This window comes from Protopterus annectens, chromosome 3.part0 (genome assembly GCF_019279795.1).
Source record: "Protopterus annectens isolate FY-2018-M chromosome 3.part0, PAN1.0, whole genome shotgun sequence".
Classification (NCBI taxonomy): domain Eukaryota; kingdom Metazoa; phylum Chordata; order Ceratodontiformes; family Protopteridae; genus Protopterus; species Protopterus annectens.
In genome coordinates this window covers 901,200,769-901,225,291 of record NC_056731.1, presented here as the reverse complement: position 1 = coordinate 901,225,291, position 24,523 = coordinate 901,200,769, and the positions used below count along the sequence as shown (strand labels likewise).

At 41.5% G+C, this 24,523-nt stretch overlaps 1 protein-coding gene across 1 annotated transcript in view; it reads right to left on the bottom strand.

Annotated features, from left to right (window-relative positions):
• PRKDC (protein kinase, DNA-activated, catalytic subunit) overlaps positions 1-24,523 on the bottom strand; it is a 4,917,417-nt gene that overhangs the window by 2,354,708 nt on the left and 2,538,186 nt on the right. The window contains exon 29 of the mRNA XM_044065724.1: positions 4,053-4,185. Coding sequence (XP_043921659.1) covers positions 4,053-4,185 — 133 coding nt within the window. The remainder of the gene's footprint in view (positions 1-4,052; positions 4,186-24,523) is intronic.

Here is a 24,523-nt window from a genome sequence, read left to right as displayed (position 1 = left end):
ATTAGTGTTGTATTTTGCAGAACAGTCATGAGTGAGGATGGTGAACAGAGGGCTTAGCAAAAAATCTTGTGCATCCCTCTGGTGTTTACAGTGGGATGAAAGCAAAATGGCCACATTCATGTATTTCAACCGATTGCTGTGATCCATATACATGGCATGCCATTTTCTCACCTCTACCCTAAAAGACAGCAAACTATATACATGTCTGATGTTTGATTGTGAGAAAAATGAAAGAAATAACTACTTCTCCCATCCCCAGCCACACCCCAAGATGCAGCAACCTTCTCTACATATCATTTTATAAAGTTTGTTTTCAAATGGATAAGAGTGAGGAAAAGTGGCTACCACCAAGTCCATCATAAAATCCATTTATGCCATCAGGGGTGCTTAAGCCACTAGCTCCCAAAAGCTCTAAGGGTATGGATATTCTGTGATGTATTTTATACCTTATTTTTGAATGATTATTTATTGTTTATTTAACATTTGTTTACCAGCAAAGTCTGACTGGGACAGAGCCCATTTTCAGCAGAGGCCTGGGGAGAAACGCTCCAGACACGTCTTTGGAATGTGGGAGGAAACTGGAGGATTCAGAAGAAACCCACTTAAATTGCAGGGTGGACATGCAGACTCTACAGAAGGCACCCCAGACAAGAATTGAACTGGAAAACCTCTTACTGTGAAGTAACAATGCTAACCGCTGCACCACTATGCCGCCTGTTTTACTGCTACCTAGAAAGCATTTGCCCAGTATTATTGTGTGTCCATAGAGAAAAATAAGCAATACTTATCACACACACACATACACACAGCACTGTTCCTGAAAAAGCAGGTCTATCACAGCTGCACAAACATTCTGCATTATCACCATCAGAAAAAACTAAAGGAATGACAGTTCACATATAGCATACATTTAGGGTACTGAAGGAGCAAAGCACATGGGTAAAAAAGGAGGCTATGCAGAATCTACATACAAAAAGCCAAGAATGCAAAGTCCTGTGACGTGGCAATGCTACTCACTGCACACCACTATGGCAGCGAGCATTTGCTTTCACACACATCCTGCTTCAGTTAAACCACCAAATATAGACAACTATCGCATGCAAGTTCTATGAGGCAAAGTGAAAGAAATTGTGCCGAATTTGTTACCCTCAAATACATTGCAACCCCCACACATACACAAATGCAAGCATAATAGCAATGCTGATGTTGTGAAAAATTATGACCAGCTCGTTACTCTGACACTGCACGCTCCAAACACAAACTACAACAATGTCAGTTTTACACCAATTTTAGCAAATAGCAATACATTCGGTGACTATAGTACTGTCCCACCAGATCAGTGACTGTTTTTCAGCAGTCAAACAGCAGGGGTACATTAAGTCACTTACTCACCTCATTGAGGAGTAATGTATGCATTTCACTGTCCCCAGTTTCACAGAATGTCCTTGATTTTGCCTCATATTTTTGCCCTGTCCTTTGTAAATGTTTGATTTATTGGAAGAGCATTTAGGATTGCAGACAGTCAACACCAGTCAGAGTTTCATGCTGTAACACTGTTCACAAAATGAATGTTGAGGAAAATGTGATTTCTATCACCTCCTTAAGAAAATGGAATAATATTTAAAAAGCATTCCTGATTTTGAATCTTTATTCCTCCATTATTTTTTGCTTTGCCCAAAATTCTTCAGAAAATAATCAGAGTTAGAATATTTGGTGTCCTCTGCCAGTATTTATGAAACTCCCTGAAAGAGAAAACCATCCTCGAAGATCAGCACATCTACTCTTCTTAAAATCCCAGATGAGACTGGAGATCAATCACTCTGAGGTATTAATCTTGATCGCATACTCTCACATTCATTCTCCGATTACTGGCTTTATCCTAATAGGGTATAAAAAGTGGCAATCAGGAGAATGAGCCATCTTTTTTCCTTCCTCATTTTCACCGACTCATAGCTTTTATGGGGTCCTCAGTCACAGATGATCGGGGGGGGGGGCCTACATCTGTTGGTATCATGGGTGTCTGATGCCATCTATGTTAGTATGCCTACCACTAGGTTTTAAAGTCAAAGGCACTAGGTCAGTGGTAACATATTCAATGAAATTATAAAGCCTGCTACTTTGCAAAACGCTATCATTAGAGCCACAGGTATCCATGAATTTTGAAGGAGAAATGGGCAAGTCTTTAGAATTCTTCATCCTACGAGTTACTATTACCTGTCTGGTTTATTAAGTATACAAGACTGCTGTACTAGCTTTTGTATCAAGAGTGTGGTTGGGGCTTCCAGTGAATTTGTTCTTAAAACTGGCTATGGGCCAACATGGGCATTAAACTGCATTCTTCAAGATGTGCTTCTGTACGGTTAAGGAAATAACTCACTACATACATAGCGAACACAAATCTACCAAAAGGGGGAACTCTTGTGAGATAATCTTGTGGTACAAAACCTGCTGGTGTTTCTTTAACTGTGACCACTGAATCTTAATCTTTCTAGGGAAGGTGACAAAAAAGACTTCTTGAGTGTCATTTCTGAAACTGTCTCTCTGCTGAGGTGCTCAAAGGTGCATTCAGTGAAAGCTGGTCAGTTGTGGTGACAACTGGATGCTCTACCATGAAAATGACAAACTTAACACCCTATGACACACCCCAAATGTGGCTGCCATGAATGAAATTCTCCCATTATATCCATAATGAGCAAGACAAATCCTCCACTAACCAAGGAAGAGCAAGCAACACACATAAGGAGACAGAGGTCACTGGAATGATAATGCAAAGGAGGCTGGAATGATAATGTAAAGGAGGCTCAAGCTGATGCCTGAGGTTCAAAACCCTTCCCTTCTCACACCTAATTCAACCCTATCCAACAATAACATGAGAGAACCTTCCAATACTACCAAATAATGCATGGTGTGATACAGGCCTCCAGCTTCCTACATCATCTTATACAAGTTACAGCAGTTCTTATGGTCTGATGACCAAAGGGACTCACAGCCTCCCCCATTTTTAAAAAGATATCAAATGTATGGACTTTCCACTTACATGTTAGAATTAAACTAAGAGGGGGAGAAAATAGCCATGAAGCAGAGGGTCGGTATGTGTCCTCCTAGTCTAGAGCATGGCATCATGGAATACAATGGGAGGCGAACACATGCTCCTGAGGGTAGATGTGGCTTTTTAGAACGGCGCCAAGCTCTAGATACCAGAAAATTCCAATAATCATACATGCAAAGCAGATGCTCAGTCAAATGTAATAATATCAACAGAATCGCTTCAATAAAAAATTCAAATAAATTCTCCTCCCTCATGTTGATTATATATGAGTGAGGGTGGTGCAGAAGGTACAGTTCCCACAGCATGGGAGATGTCAGTGGGTGCCCCCCCCCCAAAAAAAACACAAATTTTATATTTTTATTTTGATGAAATGAGGTTTTCCTCACTATTTTTCTAATGGACAATGATTTTGGTTTGGGATAATCAAATGAACCTATGCATGTTACGAATTGCATCATGACACCTGCTGTATGACTCAATAACCTGTTCATGACAGTCTTTCAACACATTGTCAACAGACTTAATCCCTTACACTTAGGATGAGGACAGCTAGACTGTCCACTTCTCTTTTGAATCTCTTCTTGAAAATACTGAAGTTTACACCTACAAGGCAGACAGCAGAGCCACTAACACCAAGATCTGCTCATCACCAATCATACATAAATCTGCACTTCTGAAAGACTCGGGCCCATAGCAAATTAATCTGCTTATTATTATAACAATTTATACACAAGAACCACTCTGCATTTCTAAAATGTTCAGGCCCTTAGTAAACTAAATCACTTTCCAAATCAATGGGTACTCCTTTGTGATAATATGATCAACAAAGGAATGATGCCATGAAATTAAAATATCAGCACTCCAGGATCAAAATTAAACCATTACCTCGAACAAGTTGGAACAAAAATCAGTGTGCATATTAAATGTTAAAACCTCAATGAATTAAAATTAATTGAAGAATTTTATCCTTCCAGGAACCATTACATTAGCAGAAGCCCCTTACCAGAGTATGTAGTACAGAGTTCAGAAGACCGGCTTTATGAAGCTGTTTACAGGCAAACAGGGTGGCAGATATTCGAATACGCTCATGTTGAGATTCTGGATCATATAAGTTCACTTCACAAAGTTCTTCCACCCTGGCCAAAGAAGCAAAAAGTATTACTGATTAAATCATTAATTACTTCTGTGTCTGTACTATTATGATAACAGGTTACTATGTACTGCACTGATCCTGTATCAGAATGCCTAGTGAAGGATAAATGTTGGAAATTCGGGGAAAAAGCAGTTCTGATTATGAACCCATCTTAATTTGCATAATAACATGACATTTATTTTAAAATATGCCCATGGATGTATTTAGGAATATGACATCCTCCAATCTATTCCAAACATCATTTTCTACTTCTCATAGTATTTTCCATCTGAACATCTTTAATATCATACAGTTGTAATAAGTCAAATAAAATCTATCCAACAAATCAAGAAAAATCATAGAATTAAATCCTTTTTATAGCATGAACTCTGTTTAAACCCAGTAACAACTCACTGCTGCAAAGTTAAGAATAACTAGAAAGATTAGACCCATCACCTTACATGAAAAAAAAAAAAAAGAAAAACAGCCTAAAACTCCTTCTACGCTGATGGATCAATCTTCTACAATTAAACTAAGAAACTGGCAAAAAAGAGCTCCACAGATTTTAAGATGTCAGTGGCAGAACTGACAGAATAAGCTATAGAATGGGCAAAACGACCTGTACAAATTACAATAAGATGCCAGTAGGACAAATGACCAAAACGTACAATTCAAAGATAACTGCACCTAAAAGGCCTGAGAAGGGTGAGATGACTACAACCTTTGGCACAGCTAGAACTTAATCCACTGAATATGGAGAATGAGAAATAGTAGCTATACCACAAAAACATGCAATTGGGCAGCCCATTATATCCACAGGTCATCCTAAAATGTAGCATTAACTACAGAAAGTGAAAATGAACATGAGATGTGCCCTGCACAGCTATAAGAATGAAACCATAAAATGTACAAAGGTAGTGAGTGGGGAGTGAGACTGAAGCTACAGAAGGGGAATTAAAAGCCACAGAGGAGAAAAAGTGACAGCATGAATTTGTTATAGCACAGAAAAGTGAAAAGGACATGACAGCACAAAGTATCATCCCTTGCCAACTATACAGGACTAGCAGGAATGAAAACCCAGCCTTGGATTCTGAAGTTAGCACTAAATTGTTTCCTCAACATACAAAAGGGGACAACTTTGTTAGCTTCACTCAGGTATTTGAGCATCTGTTAGTTACTCCCAGGACACCAGATAACTTTTCATTCCTCGATTCACTGATAACAGGATGCAAATGATCAGTAAAATTAATGTTACTGTCTTGATTATGCAAAACATATTTTGTGACTGTTTCTAGTTAACCCATGTACCGTACACAAAAGGGTTTAGGGAATACAGGAAAAGGTGGAGAACAGCTTCACTGACTTTACTGTAGAATTAGAGAACTACTTACTATATTTATATGGCGTAGGGTGGATTAGTCGGACTAGACCAGCATACTCTCTTCAGTGTACATCTGAGGTAGTATTCTTCCTGACTACAAGAAAATTTGGCCAAGGCATGAGTGAATGTCCCCTATTCCTTTTGATAGGTGGATGTAAAACATTCTGTGACACCTGAGCTACCAGCACCTCAGGCAGATGGGACCTCAGTTTAACAACTCATCCAAAGGACAGCACACAGGTGTGCAAGTACCACACTCCCCTTATGCAGCACTGCAGTGTCACCACTGGAAAATGGATCCAAGTGACTGGTGTGGGAAAAGAACCCACAGCCTTCTACCTTTGACTGTCAAAAATGTGTGTGCTGCATACTGAACCATATGAATGGCACAGTAAGGCAGTCTTCTGAAGACATCATTCTATGAACGCCAAGGTGCAGACTATCTGATGAGAAAATGCCAAGAAAAAGAGCACATCTATCTGGAAAACTACGTAGCCTGGTATATGCGGAGCAAAATCAGTAGCTCTGCAATCACAACATCCCAGTAGATGTGAAAATACAGGCATTAGCAAGTCAGTTGCACAAACTGTCCTGACACTGCAGTCTAATGTATTAGCTCAACCAGTAATGCCAGTCCAACACAGATGTGTCTGTATTTGGTATAAGAACATACCCACTTTGTCTAATGACATGCAAATCCCCACACGACTTGTATGCATGCACAATGTGGTTTAAAGGTTTGTGAATCTTGTTTGTTCATGTCTGTAGACCAGCACCACATGAGCACTGAACATGGTCCATTGTTAGCTCCCATTACCGGATTATAAGTCTCTAACGGACTTAGCATTATCAATAGATGCAGCCATACATGTGCTGCATAGAACAATGTTGAGTATGTTGAGCTTGTACAGTCTCCAGTAAAAAGTATGCTCAGAGAGTGACAGTATAATTCACAGGCCAAGGCTCACGCATTTATACTTGCCTATAGCAAGGTCTGCCTTTGGCGTGACAATTTATTTATTTTTTAACAGGAAACATCTTTATTGAATTACCGCTTATGGACACAGGCAATCTTACATTTATATAAATGAAACCAAACCATATTAACATACTTTCAGTTGTAAATATTATACATCACACAATCTTCTGTTTAGCCGTTGTCAAACACTATATAGCTCATTCAGTTTCTGCCTTCTCTTAAACCTCATATTCCTCATCCAAAACATCTGCATGTAATGTTTCCACAATTTCTATTTTTTTCTATGTAATTTCCTCCGACCCTTTTGATCCCACTTCCATTTCTTATCTGTTACTATATTCATAACTTTAAATACAGTTAGTTAGACTTTGATTTCCACCAGAATTAAACTCAAGTCCTTACAATGTCTAGGCAAATCTGATTCTGTAACACAGCTCAAAAAAAAATTATTTCCTGATCGACAGTGAGCAGCAAATGCCACAATATGAACAAAAAAATGTCAGATTTTAACAATCATTTTAGTTTCTGGTGTCATTCTAAGGGCGTGCAATATTTGTCAGCATGGAGGATGATGGTGAACAAACCACGTTGCTTTGCCAGGGATGGTCTGCCCCTCTCCTCTCTAGACTTTTGAATATTAGCTAAAACATTGTCTTCTCCCATAGTGCCTTTTTTAGGCAATGCCAAACTGAAAGTACTTACGACATAAATCAAAACCAAGAAAATCTAAAGACATTACCAATCAATGCTAAGAGTCTAAACAAAAAACTCCACTCCCTAGAAGCTCTCTTCAACCTAAAGAATGCAGATGTCTGTATGGTCACTGAGACATGGCTCAAAGCCATGGAAAGAACACAGACATTGCAAAGTTATATATTAACACCTTCCATATATTTAGACCAGCTAATACACAGTCAGGGACTATAGGTGGAGGTGTCTCGATTTACATAAAAAATAAATATACCTCAAAGCTGGTCAAACAGGACAATGCACGTGAGCTTTTCCATGTTTAAATCACCATAGCCAAAATTCAAAACCACTTTCCTGCAAGCTATAGGTTCCCCCCCCTATGACCTAGGAAACCCTTTTCATGTATTTAACTTATTGAAAACACTCACCATCCAACCCAATACCATATTCATGGGTCACTTTAATTACCCACTATTAATTAACTGGGACTCCTATACAGCACCAAATCTACAGGGACCAAGATTCCTGACTTTTGTAAACACGAACTCTATAGACTAGATTGTCAATACACCAACCAGGGGTGCAACTGCACTGATCTGGTCCTCACTAATATGGGGGAGTACTACACACACCCTAGTGTAATGTCGTCTCTACTAAGGTCAGATCACAAAATGCTCTGCTCTGAAGTGAAAATAAAACATGGAACCCCAAGGCTAATGTCCTGTTCCTATTTGCTTCCAATACTCTGGCTCCTTTGCCAGTTTTCTCCAGTAAAGGCTGGTGGCCCTCTTGTCTATTCTATGTACCTCTAAATGCAATCATACCTACTGGCAGAATCCTCTTCCTGCATTTCCCTGTTGGCTTAGTTCTTAGCATACTTTCTGCTACTTTATGAATATAATATTGTGCGTTTTGTTATTCTTCTTAAAGAGCTGCATCGAAAATCTCGGCCTCTCCTCATTTCATGAACTCCCACTTCATCATCCTTTTCCACTTTGAATTATAGCTTTCTGCTTGGGCTATGTATAAGAGCCTTAACTGTCTAGCTCTGAAATACCCCTCCAAATCAGGTAATTCCAAATCACCTTCTTCTAGTGGAAGGATCAACTTATCCCCATTTGACTCGTGCTTTCTTCCCATCTCAGATAAAATGTTTCAAATCTTTATCAACTGTTATCCATCTGGTTGATAAAAACATGTCTGACCTGTGTATAAAACTCAAAGGATTAAACATTTTCATTGCTTGTATCTTTCTATCCATATCCATAAAACACAGCTTCTAGTTTCTCAGTTTTTGTATTATCTTTTAAGTCTCTTCTCACATATCCTTATGTGCTATAACAGACTCCTTTTTAACCCATTCTCAATTTTATTATGGATGGTGCAGTGTTAGCATTGTCACCTCACAGCAAGAGGTTCTCCAGTTCGATTCTCGGCTGGGGTGCCTTCTGTGTGGAGTCTGCATATCCTCCCCTGCATTCATGTGGATTTCCTTCAGGTTACAAAGACATGCATCTGGAGTGTTTTTCTCCCCCGGGCCTCCACTAAAAATTGGCTTCATTCTATGTCAGACTATTTTGATAAACAAATGGTAAATAAATAAATAAAAATAAATAAATATGTCCCCATAAATATGGATATTGCTGAACCAATTTGTGTTTGGCTACATGGTTTACAGCTATTGCCTTTGATTTATCTTCATTAATTTTGCATCCTGAAAAGAGTTGAAACGGTTTCAGAATGTTATACAACACTGAAATGTCCTTTTCTGGTTTTATCAAGTATAAAATATTACCTATCTGCAAATAAAGCCAACTTTTCTTGATTACGTTTCCAATTATATCCTTGAATTTCTGAGTCCCTTATTTTCTTTGACAATGGTTCTAAATATAAAGCAGATAAAAGGGAAAGAAGACACTCCTGCCTGGTTCCTGTGTTCAAACAGAACTAATCAGAGTAACACCCTCCCCCCAACTTTAATTTTCACCAAAAATCCCTCATTTAACCTCCTGATTAACCTTATTATTGTGTCAGGGAATGCAAATGTTTCTTTTGCCCTATTCAAAAAATCCCAGCTTAATCTGTCAAATGCTTTCTCTGCGTCAAAACCTACCAGCAATGGTATTTTCTTCTATTCTACTTCCCTCAGGATCATCATTGCTCTATTAAAGTTGTCAGATATTTGCCTTCCCTGCACAAAACCACACTGATTCATAACCTATCAATTTTGGCATCACTTTTGCCATTCTTTTAGCCATTACAAATACTTCACAATCATGCCTTAGAACTGAAATGGGCTTATATGAAACTGGACCCGATGGGTCTTTATCATCTTTAGATATTGCAGCTACCACACCTTTCTTCCAGGATGTTTGTGTTTCTCCTCCTTTTAAAATACTGTTAAACAAAATCTTAAATATCTATCACCTTCTTCCCTGCTAGCTTCCAAGGTTTCACAGGAATGTCATCTATTCCTGAAGACTTTCCAGTAGCTTGGCTATACATCACCATTTTTATCTTATCGCCTCCTATCCTAATGGTTAATCAATCGAGTCTTATCTACCTCTAACCTTGACATATTTAATTCTTACATAAACGTTTCCATATGTACTTTTTCTTGATTTCTACACTTATCAGCTTTATATAGATTTTCATAAAACATCTGAAAAATTTCTAAAACGGCTACAGAATCTCTAGTTACTTTCCTTGCTATAGGCTCCCTAACCTTGGCAACAACCCTTTCTACTTTCTGCTGCCTGAACAGTTATGCTAAAAGTTTTTTTTTTTTTAAACAAGAAACTTCTTTACTAAACCATCACTTATGACATAGGCAATCATACAATTATATAAATGAAAACAACCACACAGACACAATACTAGTTGCAAGCATTTTACATCACAAACCATACTAACACTTCCTATTGTAAATATTATACATCACTTAAAATCTACCCAATCAATTTTAATTAAACATTACATAACTCATTTCGCTCCTTCTTTTAAACCTCATTCTTCACCTGTCATTGTGCTAAAAGTTTTTGTGCTTTGGAGATATCAAAAATAATTGTTTAACAGGAATCTTTCTAAAGTCACACATTTCCAGGTAGTCCCTCATTTTCTCCTTAGCACGCTGCAGTTGACACTTTTCTTGTTCTTTGAGATTCCCCCTATTATACAATATTTTAACCTTCGCCAGTTCCTCTAAGTAATTGTTACTTCTTAATCTCTTTTTTTCTTTTATTTTTGCCTAATTTTTAAACTCCACTTTCATTTTATCCCACATCCTAGCTATATTTTCTGAAGAAATTTCTATCTTCCCTAATAACCCCTGAAGAAATTCCACTACCCATTCCTTAAATTCCTCTCCATTTAACAGATGTGGGGAAGCATCAGTGTCTCATTTTTATTTCATTACCTTGCATTTTTACTTTCGTTATTATTGGCATGTGCCCTGAAATAGTTATTGGATGAATATCAAAAATTTCAATTAAATGTATGTTCCTGTGTACAACTCTCAACTGTCTAGACTTTCACAGAAAGTCCAGATTTTTGTCTCAGAATTTTGGTCTTTTCCTCATAAAATTTGTGGTTTTCTGTCAAAACACTAGGATGATTAGAGGACTGAAGTCACTAAATAATGACATACATTTCAGTTACCGACTTCACGTCATTCAGAAAATGCATGTTAACACAAATACTCTTATTCTAATGAGTAAATTTATTAGTACAATATTTAAAATCTATCCCTATTTTGGGCCCCCCCCCCCCATTATGCCAGGCTTTGTCCAGATTTCTTGCACTAAGAGGTTAAGAGGTATGCTCCTGTGAAATATAATTATGTCTAATCTAGCCCTTTGTACCTTGGGGAATAATATGTAAATTCTCCCCCAGCCCCTTCTACTGAATTCATATCCTCCATACCAAATACTTTTCTTCAAAAAATTGCACTCTTTTGTTATATTTTCCCTTCTACGCCACCCAAATAAATTCTCACTGTTGCAAATCAAACTCCTGTCCCAAAGCATAAATAAAATCCCCTGCTCAAAGCAGATTTCTCCCAGAATTTTCTTAAATTCCAATGTAGCAGTTTTAGTGGAATATAAGTACATGCCAGCGTAGGCCTCCTTCCTTGCCAGTAGCCCTTTACTACTACAAATCTACCACTGCTTCTTTTTTTTCCCCTTTTCTGTCACTATTGGAACTCCAAAACTACTCCCCTTTTCCTCTGTCTCAGATATTCTGCTAAATAACCATCCTGAACTAATTTCATTATCGAATTAACATGTTCAGTTCTTTCCAATGTGTCTCCTATAGCGTAGCTATTTGCACTCTGCATTTCTTAATATAGTTCACTACTCTTACTTTTTGTATATACCTGTTAAACCATTCACATACAAAGATAATATGGAAAGTGTTGCCATTATGATAAGATATTGCTCCCACCTATTATGTGTAACAGCTTTTTTTTTAAATGTCTAGTATCAGGTTTTGTGTTACATGCAAATGCTAATGTTTGGCAGTCTGATCTTTTATACAGTTGTCTCTTGTCATATACATCTGAACTTTTGTTGAATCTTAAAAGTTTTTTTTTAAATAAAGAAAACCCTCAAACAAAAGCATACCCACACACACACACCCAGAGCGCCCCCATTACGTATTAACTTAATACAAACAACAATGCTATCACCGTATTAATATAATGAACTTTAACCCTCTAAGTATGAACACTTGCCTCAAACCAACAGCTACAATCACACTCGCATGCTTTAATTGAAGGTTATCTATGCTAACATGCATGGTACAGCCTTGTACTTCTATACTTGTACTACGTGCTGTTTTTGTCTTATCTTTATTTGCCTCTCCCAGACATAGAAAAGTTGAATGCTTTCAGAATACATTTTAGCCAATGAATGAAAAAAGTATTCCGTTTTTATTGCCCTCTTATCAGATTGTCTCCAAAGAAACACTAGAACCAGATACACAGATGCCTTCAGCTTTTCATGTCGCACTGTAAACATTTACTAAAGAAAAGCTTTTCTTGAGGTTAAATTTAGCACAAAACCGACAAGGCACGTTGCGATCAGGGCCTAGGCAAGGAATACAGTACAAATGAAAATCCTTATGAGGTATTTGCTTCCCACAAGTAATGCAATTATGAACTTTTACTGACACAGGTAAGGAGCAAGAAAAAGTTTCCCCAACGGGGTACTTAGCTTTAGTTTGAAGACTTCGGTTCTGAAACTCAAAAACGAAAATTTCAGGAGTCGGATGACTGGCACTTGTGAACTACTACTGCTTCGGGCACTGTGTGGCAAGAAAGACGGATTAAAATGGCGTCAGCTGAATGTCTTATACCCCTGACGACCTGACATCATGGAAGAGGAGACAGCAACAGACGCAGGACCCAAGACTTTGTTATTCAGGCCGACTGAGGGCAACCTGCCAGCAGATTACCCAAATGTAATGACTGCAACAGTGAAACATGAATAACATCCTCAGTTGTCTGCTAATGTTTTAAAGCACAGAGGCTTATCTCCTTGTTTTGTAGATTTGGGGAAAAAAACTAGAAAGCAAAAAAATTAGAGTTGTGTACACTTACCATAAATGTAGATGTTCGAGTGTATCCACTGTTGCAGTCATCACACTTGGGATTATCCTGCCAGGGGTAGCCCTCAGTCAGCCCAAATATCAGAGGCTAAGTATTTCTGCGTCAGTTGATGTCGCTCCAGGACTGACGTCAGGTCGACAGTGGTATAAAATCAGGCAACCAACACCATTACATCAGTTTTTCTTGCCCCAAATGTCAGGAGCAACCAAATAGGGAGCTAGGTTATGGTGGAAGACCACCACCAGTAGAAAGTAAATACCAAAATTTCCCTATCAGGACTGAGGAAGAGGGGGAGAGAGAGAGAGATAAAGACGGGGGATGGAGGGTGGGAAACCAGGACTGCAACAGTGAATGCACTAACATCTACATTTATGGTAGGTGTACACAATTGTACTATGTTCTTGGTGTTTCACTGTTGCAGTCATCACAGTTGGGTTGATTCCCAAAGCTGAAGAAAATGGTGGGAGGCAGTCAAGAAGACTGGGGGATGGCTAGGATGCCCTGCAAGACTGCAGTTGCAAAGCCTGCCCTGGATTTGGAGAAGACAGACAGGTGGTAATGCTTGAAGGTATGAACAGAAGTCCATGTTGCAGCCTCCAGGATGTCCCTGGTAGGGAACCCTCTGAGAAAAGCTGCAGAGGTGAAGGCTGCCCTGGTGGAATGCGTTCTGACCCCCTTCAGGGGTGGTTTCCCATGGTGTTTGTAGCAGAAATGGATGCAGTGTGCTATCCATTTGGAGATTGTTTGGATATGGCCTTGCCCTCTGCTACTGCTGCAAGGCTGACTAGCAATTGGTCAGTTTTCCTAAAAGATTGAGTCCTATCCAGGTAGAATCTGAGCTGTCTGTGCACATCTAGAGAATGCAGAATCCTTTCCCCCTTGTTTTGTGGGTTAGGGAAAAAGGTGGGCAAATGAAATGATTGGTTGACAACCACACACCACCACTTTAGGCATGAAAGTTGGGTTAGTCCTGAGGGAGACCCTGTCAGCATGGAAAATGACGAAGGGCTCTACAGCTATGAGAGCTTGTAGCTCTGAAACTCTTCTAGCTGAAGTGATGACCAGAAGAAAGACTGTTTTCCAAGAGAGGAATTTTAACTCTGCTGAAGCTGCAGGCTCAAAAGGGGGTAGTGTGAGCTTTTCCAACACAAAGTTAAGGTCCCAACCTGGAGTAGGATCTCTTCTGGGTGGCCTTAAATTGTTAGCCCCACTTAGAAAATGTTTGATGACAGGGTGAGAGATGAGAAGTGGCTCTGTGCTGTAATGAGCAAAGATGGGAGAGGCATGAATTTTAATAGAAGAAAAGGAAAGGCCCCTGTGTAGTAGGTCTGCTAGGTAATCCAGGATAAGTGGTAGGGAGGGCTGTGCTGTTTCAGCTCCTTTAGCCTAGATCCAGGTGCAATACCGTTTCCACTTGTCAGCATAGGACTTCCTAGTGCTGGGGTGTCTGGCCTCATGTATGACATCCAGGACTTGTTTGCTTAGGCTGAAAGCTGGAGGATCGGTCATGGAATAAGCCAGGCTGCCAGGTTCAGGGTCTGCAATTGTGGATCCATGAATTCTCCATTCTTCTGGGTCAGGAGTGTTGGGATCTGAGGTAGGTGGCAGGGGTGGGTACCAGTGCTGACATGGCCAGTCTGGGGCAATCAAGATTGCCCTTGTTTTTTCCTCCCTATTTTGAGCAGTACCCTTGAAATTATAGGTAGAGTGGGAAATGCACATAGAGAGGTTTACCCATTGGAAGGATAGAGCATCCACTTTCCAGGCCTTGCTGTGAGGTTCCCTGGTGCAGAATTTGTTGAGCTGGTAGTAGTAGTGGGAGGCAAAAAGGTCCACCTTCGGGATGCCCCATTCCCAGGTTACGAGGTTGAAGGTTCTGTGGTCTAGCTGCCACTTGTGGGGCTAAGCACTCCAGTGAGTTTTGGGAGCCTGGCAGGAATTGTGCTAGCAGGTGAATTTGCATGGCTAAAGCTGTGTGCCAAAGGGTCACGGCGAGCCTGCAGAGAGGATAAGAGTGAGTTCCTCCCTGCTTGTTAATATACCACATCACTGTGGTGTTGTTTGTTTTGATCACTAGAGGCCCCGAGGAGAGAAGGGGTCTGAAAGCTGTCAGAGCATGCTGGACAGCTAGCAACTCTTTTTGGTTGATATGCAGATGTATTTGATTTGGGCTCCAATTGCCCTGAATGCACACGCCATCCAGGTGTGCACCCCAGGCATAATCTGATGCGTCTGTGGTTAGGGTCTGGGCAGCATGGGGTTGAGAGAAGGGAAGACATTTGTTGTGGATTTCATGCTGCTGTCCACCAAAGAAAATCTTTCCTTAGACAGGTTATTATAGGTATGATAGTTTCCAAGTCATGAGAGTGTTGACACCAAAGGCTTTTTAGGTACCATTGTAGTTTCCTCATATGCAGTCTGGCATATGGAATGAGTAGAATGCAGGATGCCATGAACCCTAGAGCTTGCAGGATTTTCCTTGCAGATTAACTGGGTTCTGGTGGCTAGTTGAGAGAAGTAGCCTGTCAGATAGGCTTGTTTTTCTGGAGTAAGGAATGCCATCTGGGAGGTTGTGTCCAGGCTTGCTCCCAGGAATAACTTTTTGAATGGGGACTAGTTTGTATTTCTTTTCGTTTATAGTATACCCCAGGGAGGTCAGTAGGTCTTATACAAAAGGTCAGGTGCTGTAACAGCTTTTCCTGACTGACTGCCTGAATCAGGCAGTCTAAGTAGAGGTAAATTTGAATAATCCTTTGTCTGCAAAAAGCAATGGCTGGAGCCAGGCATTTTGTGAAAACTCTGAGTGCAGTGGATAAGCCAAAGGGAAGCGCAGAGAACTGAAATTGCATAGATCCTGCTCTGAAACGTAGATATTTCCTGAAAGAACCCCTGACTGGGATGTGTAGATATGCCTCTTTTAGGTCTAGGGTGGCTAACCAAGCATCTTTGGAAAGCATAGGAAGAAGCTGCTGGAGGGTAAGCATTTTGAATTTTGGTATCACCAGGAAGGCATTTAGAATTGATAGATCAAGGATTGGGCGCCAGGTGCACTCTTTTCTGGGTACCAGGAAAAGTCTGGAATAGAAACCTTGGCCTATTTAGTTTGCAGGAACAGGCTGTATTGTCATCATTGAGAACAGGGAATTTACCTGTTTTTTGGCCTCTGCCCACTGGTTTGGAGGAAGATCTGGGAACCCTTTTGGGGTTGGTAGTGTGTGGAAATAAAATTTGTATCCCTGGGACACTGCTGAGAACCCATTGGTCATTGGCAATAGAGGCCCAGTTTTTTGCATGGGAGGAGAGTTTTCCTCCTAAGGGAAAAAGCAGGTAGGCAGAGGTAAGGAGTGGAGGTGCAAAGTCATTGTTTTTTCCATAAAGGGTGGCTTAGCACAACCTGGTTTTGAAGTGGAGGAACTCCACTGTTTAGATCTCTGCATTCTCTGGGACTGCTACCTGGGGGGTCTGCTTCCCTTAGGTCATTGTCTGAGCTGGCTTGGAGGGGGCTGGAAAGGACCAGTGTTTGGAGGGGCAATGCCTACTGAACCTTGGAGGATGGACCTGTAGAAGTCTGTCTGCATAGATTTAGCTTTTTCTTCCATCTTTTTTAAGATCTCTTCTGCCTTGGTGCCAAACACACTGCCTTTGTTCAATGGTGCATCCAAAAGTTTAGATTTGACATGGTCTGGCAAGGTCTGTTCCTTAAGCTAAGCATGCCTTCTAAGTGCAGAACCTGTGACTGCTGCTGCTGCCCTGCAAGATGCTTCTAGGGCATCAAAGTCACATTGTAAAGTGTGTTTAGTAACTTGGCTTGCAGAATGCATAAGCTCCTGTATTTCTTTATTTTCTGCAGAAGAAGGAAAGGCAGATATTTTTTTTGCTTGAGGAGTTCCATGGTATGTTGCTGGTATTTCAATATGTGGAACTGAAAATTTAGTGCTCTAATGGCAAGAGTTGCAGAGGTGTATAGTTTTTTTTTTTACCCCATCTGTCTAAAGCTCAGGAATCCCTGTCCGAGGGGGTGGGATTCTTAGCTGTGGTTGCTTTTATTCCTTTAGGTCCTTGGGAGATAACCTCTGGGTCAGCAGTAGGATTTTTGAAAAGAAATTTGTGAGTCAGGGACTCTGTAATACCTGTCAGGTTTCCTGGGAGCAGGAGGAAGGGTGTCAGTAGTCAAAGTGGATTCCAGAAAGACATCAACCACAACATCCAAGACTGGAGGAATGGCTAAAGGTCTGTGCTGTGGCAAGTCTAAGTCGTCCCAGAGTCTCTTTTTGGACTGAGGATAGTCGTGAAATTCCCATAGGATATGCTCCCTTTAAAGTATGTAGGATTTCATCAAATGAAAAATCCTCTGGAGGAGAGGCAGAAGGAATGGATTCTTCTGCATCTGAATCCTCATAAGCAGATAGGGGTTGCATGTCTTCATATTCAGAAACCTCAGAGTCATCGGACTCCTGGTCAGATAAAACTGCTGGGGACAAGTCTCTTTCTTTTGGAAGGGGTAGGCTGCCTTCTAATAAGCATGATAAGGTTGTCTGCCATTTTAAGCATTTGAGATTGAGGCACTGAAGCAGGTGCCTGAGCTTGGGTCGTCATTTTTTTAGGCGTAGTTCATACCCTAGGCCTTAGAAATGTGGTAGTTTTAGAAAGACCTGAAGACGCAAAAGAAGTCGTTGGTTTGTGTCGAGTATCGGTAGTGCGAAGAAATTCCTCAGAAGCCAGTGCCAGCTCAGAGGCTCCGGACCCATCCAAGGTAGAGACATCCGCAGGATTCTTGGTCAAAGAAGAGTCTTGTGACATACCGGACTCTGAACTGGTCTTGATAGCGGCCTGCGAATCCACAGAAGCGGGCATCAGGGGCTGCGAAAGCACCTCACTGAGGACTACTGGCAACTAGATTAATAGAAGCGTCGTCAGCAGTTTTGGACCTGTGTGGTCTGTCTCTGTCTTTATCCTTACGTTTTTTCGGAAGATCGGTAGTCGGATGGCTTACTGAAGCTATTTCGGAATACGGAGACAGAGTGTGAAAATATTTAGCTACTATAAGGGCCCGACGACGTATAGTTCTGGCGTTGAACAAAGCACAAAAGCAACAGCAAAGGACGTCGTGGTCTGGGCCTAAACAGGTGATGCAGTAAGAATGGAAGTCTCTGTGTGGCATTTGTTTTCCACAGGCGAGACAATTGTTAACGTTTTTGGACATTGGTTAGAACAAGAAAAAAGGATCCCCAAGGGGGTACTTAGCTTTAGAAGACTTCAATTTGGAGACGAAACTCGGGTAGCAGCCGACCGGCATTTGTGCGAACTGCTTCTGCTTCGGGCTCCTCAGCAAGAAAGACTGATGCAATGGCGTCAGCTGCCTGATTTTATACCACCGACAACCTGACATCAGTCCTGGAGCGACAGCAACCGATGCAGAAATACTAAGCCTCTGGTGTTCGGGCCAACTGAGGGCTACCCCTGGCAGAATAACCCAAGTGTGATAACTAACAGTGATTCAACAAAACATCTGGAAGGTAAATGGCCTGGTTGAAGGAAAGTTGTGATACATCCTTGTACATGACGGATGAACTGGTCCTGATGGTGACCCTGTCTAAGAAAGCTCCTTACACAAGTGCTTGCAGTTCAGAGATACCATCTAGCCAACAGAGTTATTAAAAGTTTAGTTTTTAAGGTGAGTATTTTTACTGGAGGAGAGGGCAGCTGGGCCAAAAGGAGGTAATGTAAGCTTCTGTAGGACAAAGTTAAGATGCCAGGCAGGTATAGGAGGTTTTGTGGGAAACCTGAGGTGTAAAGTTCATTTGAAAAACTGCTTAAAATGATAGTGGGAGTATGCAGGAGGGCAGACAGACAGGCATGCAGAAACAGCAGATGCATGCACTTTGATGAAGGAATTCAGATAAAATCTTCTTTGTACAGTGAAGATTTTGTGACAGGCTCCCTGACTTTGGATGGATCCCATTTGACTGTCATCTAAAGAAAATCTTTACAACTTCGATATGACATCCTGGTACTTGGTTTTCCAGCTTCTCTCAGAATTGCAAGTGCATCCTCAGAAAACAGATGCCTACTGTGGATTAAAGGCAAATAATTCAGCCTGTGTTTCAAAATTTTGGTAAAGAATAGACCCCTGGTTATTGGACAGAAGGTCCACACACAGAGGCAGAGGCTTGGACTTCCCTCCACTGAGGACAAGCACTTGTGAGAACTAGTGCAGTCTGTGCCACTGGGGTGTAAAATCATGATCATCTTTGGCCCAACCTTCCCTATCTGAACTACACTGAGGATAAGGGATAATAAAAGGGAGGCATAAACAAATAGTACTGTCCAAGAGAAAAAGGAAAAGGTGTCTGCCATTCATGCCCACCATTGAAGAGTTCTGGTATAGAACTTTTATAATTGTCTGTTTTGCGTGGACACAAACAAGTCTAACTTTGGCATACCTCACAAGCCTATCAAGTTGAGAAAGATCTCTTTCAGCATCCATTCATTTGGGTCTAGAAATGTTCTGCTCGGGTTGTCTGCCAGGAGGTTCTGTTATTCTGGAATGTAAGAAGCTATGGGTATCAGTTTCAGTTCCTGAGCTAGGTTCCAGAGTTCCGCAGCTTGCTTGCACAGGAGAAAACACTAGGTACCTCCCTGCTCGTTTAGAAAACCACATAATTGTAATGTTGTCTTTCAGGATTTTTAAGGGACCTGGTCTTAGATGTCTTTGAAAGCTCTTATGGCTAGAATCAGCGCTTTCATTTCTTTTATGTTTATGTGTAATTTTGCCATGATCCTGTTCCAAGTTCTTTGCACTCTTAGATTTGATAAGGGAGCACCCTATGCTAGATCTGAACTATGGTCAGAATTTGGGAGGCCTCCTGGGACGTGAAAAGTGCTCCTGTTTTAATTATTTATTTGGAGATGCACTCTTCCCACCATACAATCCCACAGGACAGGAGTGATATATAACTCTAGAAGCTGTTAGTGAAGGGACCAGCATGTTTTTAAAGAAACCACTGAAGTTTTCTCAAGTTTAATTTTACCACAGGTACCATCAGGATGCAAGATACCATACATCCCAGTAGCCTGAGAAAGCCTCTGGCAGAAATGGCTTCCTGACTATGGATCCATTGGAAATAATTTGCTATGGTGCAGATCTTGTCCTGTGGCAAAAAGGCTTTCTGCTGGACTGAGTAACACTGCCCCCTAGGAAGATAACCCATGTGGCATGGCACAGGGTGGGGGGTTTAGAAATTGAGAGCGAGGTCTACCTTCTGAAAAAGATTCCATAGTAATCTGCTTTCATCTGTGGATCTTCTCTAGGGATGCTGCCTGGATCAGGTAGTCATTCAAATAAAGATAAATGTGGACCCCCCCCTTTTATCCTGCAAAAAGACAGTGATAGGTACCAGAAAACTGGTGAAGCCTATGGGTGCAGTAGATAAACCAAATGTTAAGACAAAATTGTAGGTGTGATCCAACTGCTCTGAAGTGTAAGAACTTCCTGTGTTCCTGTGCAACTAGAATGGGAAAGCAGGCATCTTAAGTCCAGGGTCACCATCCCTGCACTTGGCATAATGACAACAATATTTTGTTGAATTTGAGGGCCATTAGGAACTTTTTCAGTCTGGAAAGGTCTAAACAGGGTCAACAAGATATTTTTTTTTCAAGGACACAAGGAAAAGGAATTAAGTAAAACCATGTGCCCTGGATGGAACTGACTGAACTGATCTCAGCTGCAATAGGTTTTGAATCTGACTGAGTATCAGATGTTCTTCTGTTTGGGAACCAAAGGAATTCCCAAGGGTGAGATCCTCCAAAACTGAAAACAAATCTTTCCTGAGGGTGTGGAGAACCTATCTTTCTAAAGTGATTTGTTGCCAGGCTGAGTAAAACTGGGAAAACCTTCCATTATGTTCTAAGAGGAGAAGGCAGTAAAGGCAGGGAAGTGTTTGAAATAGGCACAGTTACTCCCTAGTGGCCCCTTGGACTTCCCAGGTCTAATCCAGGAGTCATGTTGCCACTTTTTCTTTCTGGAATCTACCTTCCCCAGGATGCTAAGGTTTGTCCTGATGTGAAAGAAAAGGCCAAAACTTGGCAAGAAAAGTTCTATTATCTTTAGCTGGTGGGGAAAGGTAAGAGTTCTTGGACAGACATCATGGCATTTTCCCTTTGTCCCCAGTTTCTGTAATACCTTCTTTACAGGAGGGGCAAACAGAAACTCATTATCCAAAGCTGCATTAAGGAATTCCTCTTTAACATGCTCTGACAGGGGTTCAATCTACAATCAGGAATGTCCCCCAATAAAATATCCCATTGCTGCTGCTTTGCATGATACATTAAGAGCATCATTTCCACATTTAAGAGAGTGTTTGAGAACCTGATGGCAAACATTATCTAAATCCTAGATGTCCCTCTTGAGGTTCTTATCCTGGATCCTCTCTAACTTTTTTTTTTTTAATCTGCCCTCGACAGACAAAGTATTTGGGCATGGGAACTGGCAGATGAGAGCTCCCATATCCAGAGCAGCAGAACTGTAAGCTTTCTTGCAAAATGGTCTACTTTTCCCTGTCAGAGTATGGGGCTCTTGGTAGCAGGCCCAGTGTTTCCCTTAACGGACTCCAAAGAGACCATAAAGTACAGTTTTGTACCTACCATAAATGTAGATGTCCGATAGGTATGCATCTGCAGTCATCACATATGGGTTGTCCTGCCTCAGGCAGCCCTTCGGTCGGCCGGATTCCAAAGTCTGGGTCCGGCGTCGGCTGATATCGCACTTTCCCCGACGCCAGAGCGCCTGGGGTATAAAAGCATCAGCCGACGCCATCTTCCTCAGTTTTTCTTGCCCCAGATGCCAGGTGCCCTCTAAGGAAGGCTAAATTTGGAGAGATGCATTTAAAAATCCAAACATGCACAATAATATAAAACAAATACACCATAATAGATCCCCAGCTAGGTATAAGAGGGTAAGTACCCAAGAAATACCACAGAGGGGAAGGAGGGAGGTACACCTGACTACAGATGCATACCTATCGGACATCTACATTTATGGTAGGTACAAAACTGTACTATGTCCTTCAAGGATGCATCTGCAGTCATCACATATGGGTAGAATACCATAGCCAATCTGGGGTGGAGGAACTATGTAAAGGATGGTGTAGCTAAAATGCCCTGCAGGACTGCCGTAGCAAAGCCTGCTCTGGATCTGGAATATAAAGGTAAATTGTAATGCTTGTCAAATGTATGCACGGAGCTCCATGTAGCAGCTTCTAAAATGTCCTTGGTAGCCACCCCTCTTAAGAAGGCTGTGGAGGTGGCTGTGGCTCTCGTGGAATGAGGTCTAATGTTAGCTGGCACAGTTTTTCCATGAAAGGAGTAACAAAAACGAATGCAATTCCCTATCCATTTTGAAATTGTCTGTTTGGAAATTGCTTTTACTTGTGAACCAGCAGCATATGCTACCAACAGCTGGTCAGTTTTTCTGTAACCTTTAGTTCAGTCCAAGTAGTAGCGCAACTGTCTGTGTATGTCCAGGGTTTGCAGAAGTTTCTCCCCTTTGTTTTGTGGGTTTGGAAAGAAGGTAGGCAAGTGAATAGCTTGATTTAATGAAACCCTGGATACTACCTTTGGCATAAATGTAGGATTGGTTCTCAATGAAACTCTGTCCTGATAAAAAATAAGGAATGGCTGTACTGCCATAAGGGCCTGTAACTCAGATACTCTTCTTGCTGAGGTTATGGCCAGAAGGAAAGCAGTCTTCCAAGACAGGAACTGTAGTTCTGCAGATGCTGCTGGTTCAAAGGGAGGCAGTGTTAGTTTTTCCAACACGAAGTTAAGGTCCCAAGTAGGTAGAGGTGGTTTCCTTGGAGGATTGATGTTTTTGATTCCTCTTAGAAACTGTCTTAGGAGAGGATGAGAGAAGACAGGTGGATCAGTATTGTACTCTGCTAAAATTGCTGAAGCATGAATTTTAATGGAAGAGTAAGACAGACCACTGTGGAACATTTCTGCCAAGTATTCCAGGACAGGTGCCATGTTCATCACTGTCGCATCTAGGCCCTTTGTGGTGTTCCAAATGTGAAATCTTTTCCATTTTGCTGAATATGCCTTTCTTGTGGAAGGCCGGTGAGCTTCCATAATAATATCTTTCACTCTCTGGGATAGCTTGTCCTGAGGAGTCAAGGTATTTTCCAGGCTGTTAGTTGCAAGGTTTTCAGGTTGGAATGCAGAGTTTTGTAATTGTGCTGTGTCAGTAGAAGTGGCCATAGAGGAAGAGGCCATGGTTTGACAGGCTCTTTAACAGTGGGTACCAGTGCTGTCTTGGCCAGTCCGGAGCTATCAGAATCACTTTTGGCTGCTCTGTCCTGATCTTCAGTAAAACCTTGGTCATTAATGGGAGAGGTGGAAATGCATACACTGTTGGAGTTCTCCAGCTGAAAGAGAGGGCGTCCACTTTCCATGCTTGTGGGTGGTATGTCCTTGAGCAGAATTTCTTCAGTTTATGATTGTGGGGGGAGGCAAAAAGATCTAAGTCCGGCCTCCCCCATGATTGTGTTATCTGTAGAAAGATGTCTGGGTGCAGCATCCATTCGTGCATCCATGATATTTCTGCTTAAGCTGTCCGCCAGTATATTGTTTTTCCCTGGCACAAACTGGGATTGTAGCTGTATATTGAGTTTCAAGGAAAGTTCCCATAGATTCATTGCCAGCCTGCAAAGAGGATAGGAATGGGTGCCTCTCCTTGCTTGTTTATGTACCACATAACCGTGGTGTTGTCTGTCCTTATTAGCAGATGGCCATGATGCAGAAAGGGTTTGAAGGCTTCGACTGCATGTATCACTGCCAGCATTTCCTTTTGGTTTATGTGCATGCATAGCTTTTGTGACCATAGACCTTGAATGCATCTGCCCTCCATGTGCGCCTCCCATCCGTGGTCTGAAGCGCCTGTTGTAATGGTTTGGCTGGCTATTGGTTTGCTGAAAGGCAGACCCTGTTTGACTGGCTTGCTTGAGCCCACCACAGAAATTCCTTTTCAAGGCATGGAATGAGTGGTATCAAAGTTTCCAGGCTGTGACTGTGCTGAGTCCATAAACTCCTTAGGTACCATTGTAGTTTCCTCATATGTAGTCTTTGCGGAATCAGAAGGATGCAAGAAGTTATGTAACCCAGAGCCTGCAGGATTTTCCTTGCAGTCAGCTGGGTTTGTCTTGTCAGATTTTTGAAGTAATCTGGTAGTTGACTTTGTTTTTCTTCTGTGAGGAAGGCCATTTGGGTGGTTGTATCTAGATCTGCACCCAGAAAGGTTATTCTTTGGGATGGAACAAGTCTTGATTTGTGAAAGTTGACTGTATATCCCAAGGCCTGAAGTAGGTGGATGGCATAATTCAAGTGTTTTACCAAAGTTTGTTGGCTGTCCGCTTGTGTAAGGCAGTCGTCCAGATATGGGTATATTTGAATCCCCTGTAGGCTGCAGTGTGCAATTACTGATGCCAGGCATTTCGTGAATACTCTGGGCGCAGTAGATAAGCCAAAGGGCAATGCTGAGAACTAATAATGCTCTGACCCTGCAAGAAATCTGAGGTGTCTTCTGCAACTTTGTCTGATAGGGACATGCAGGTATGCCTCCTTGAGGTCTAGAGTTACCAGCCAAGACCCCTTGCCCAGCATGGGAAGGAGCTGCTGTAGAGTCAGCATTT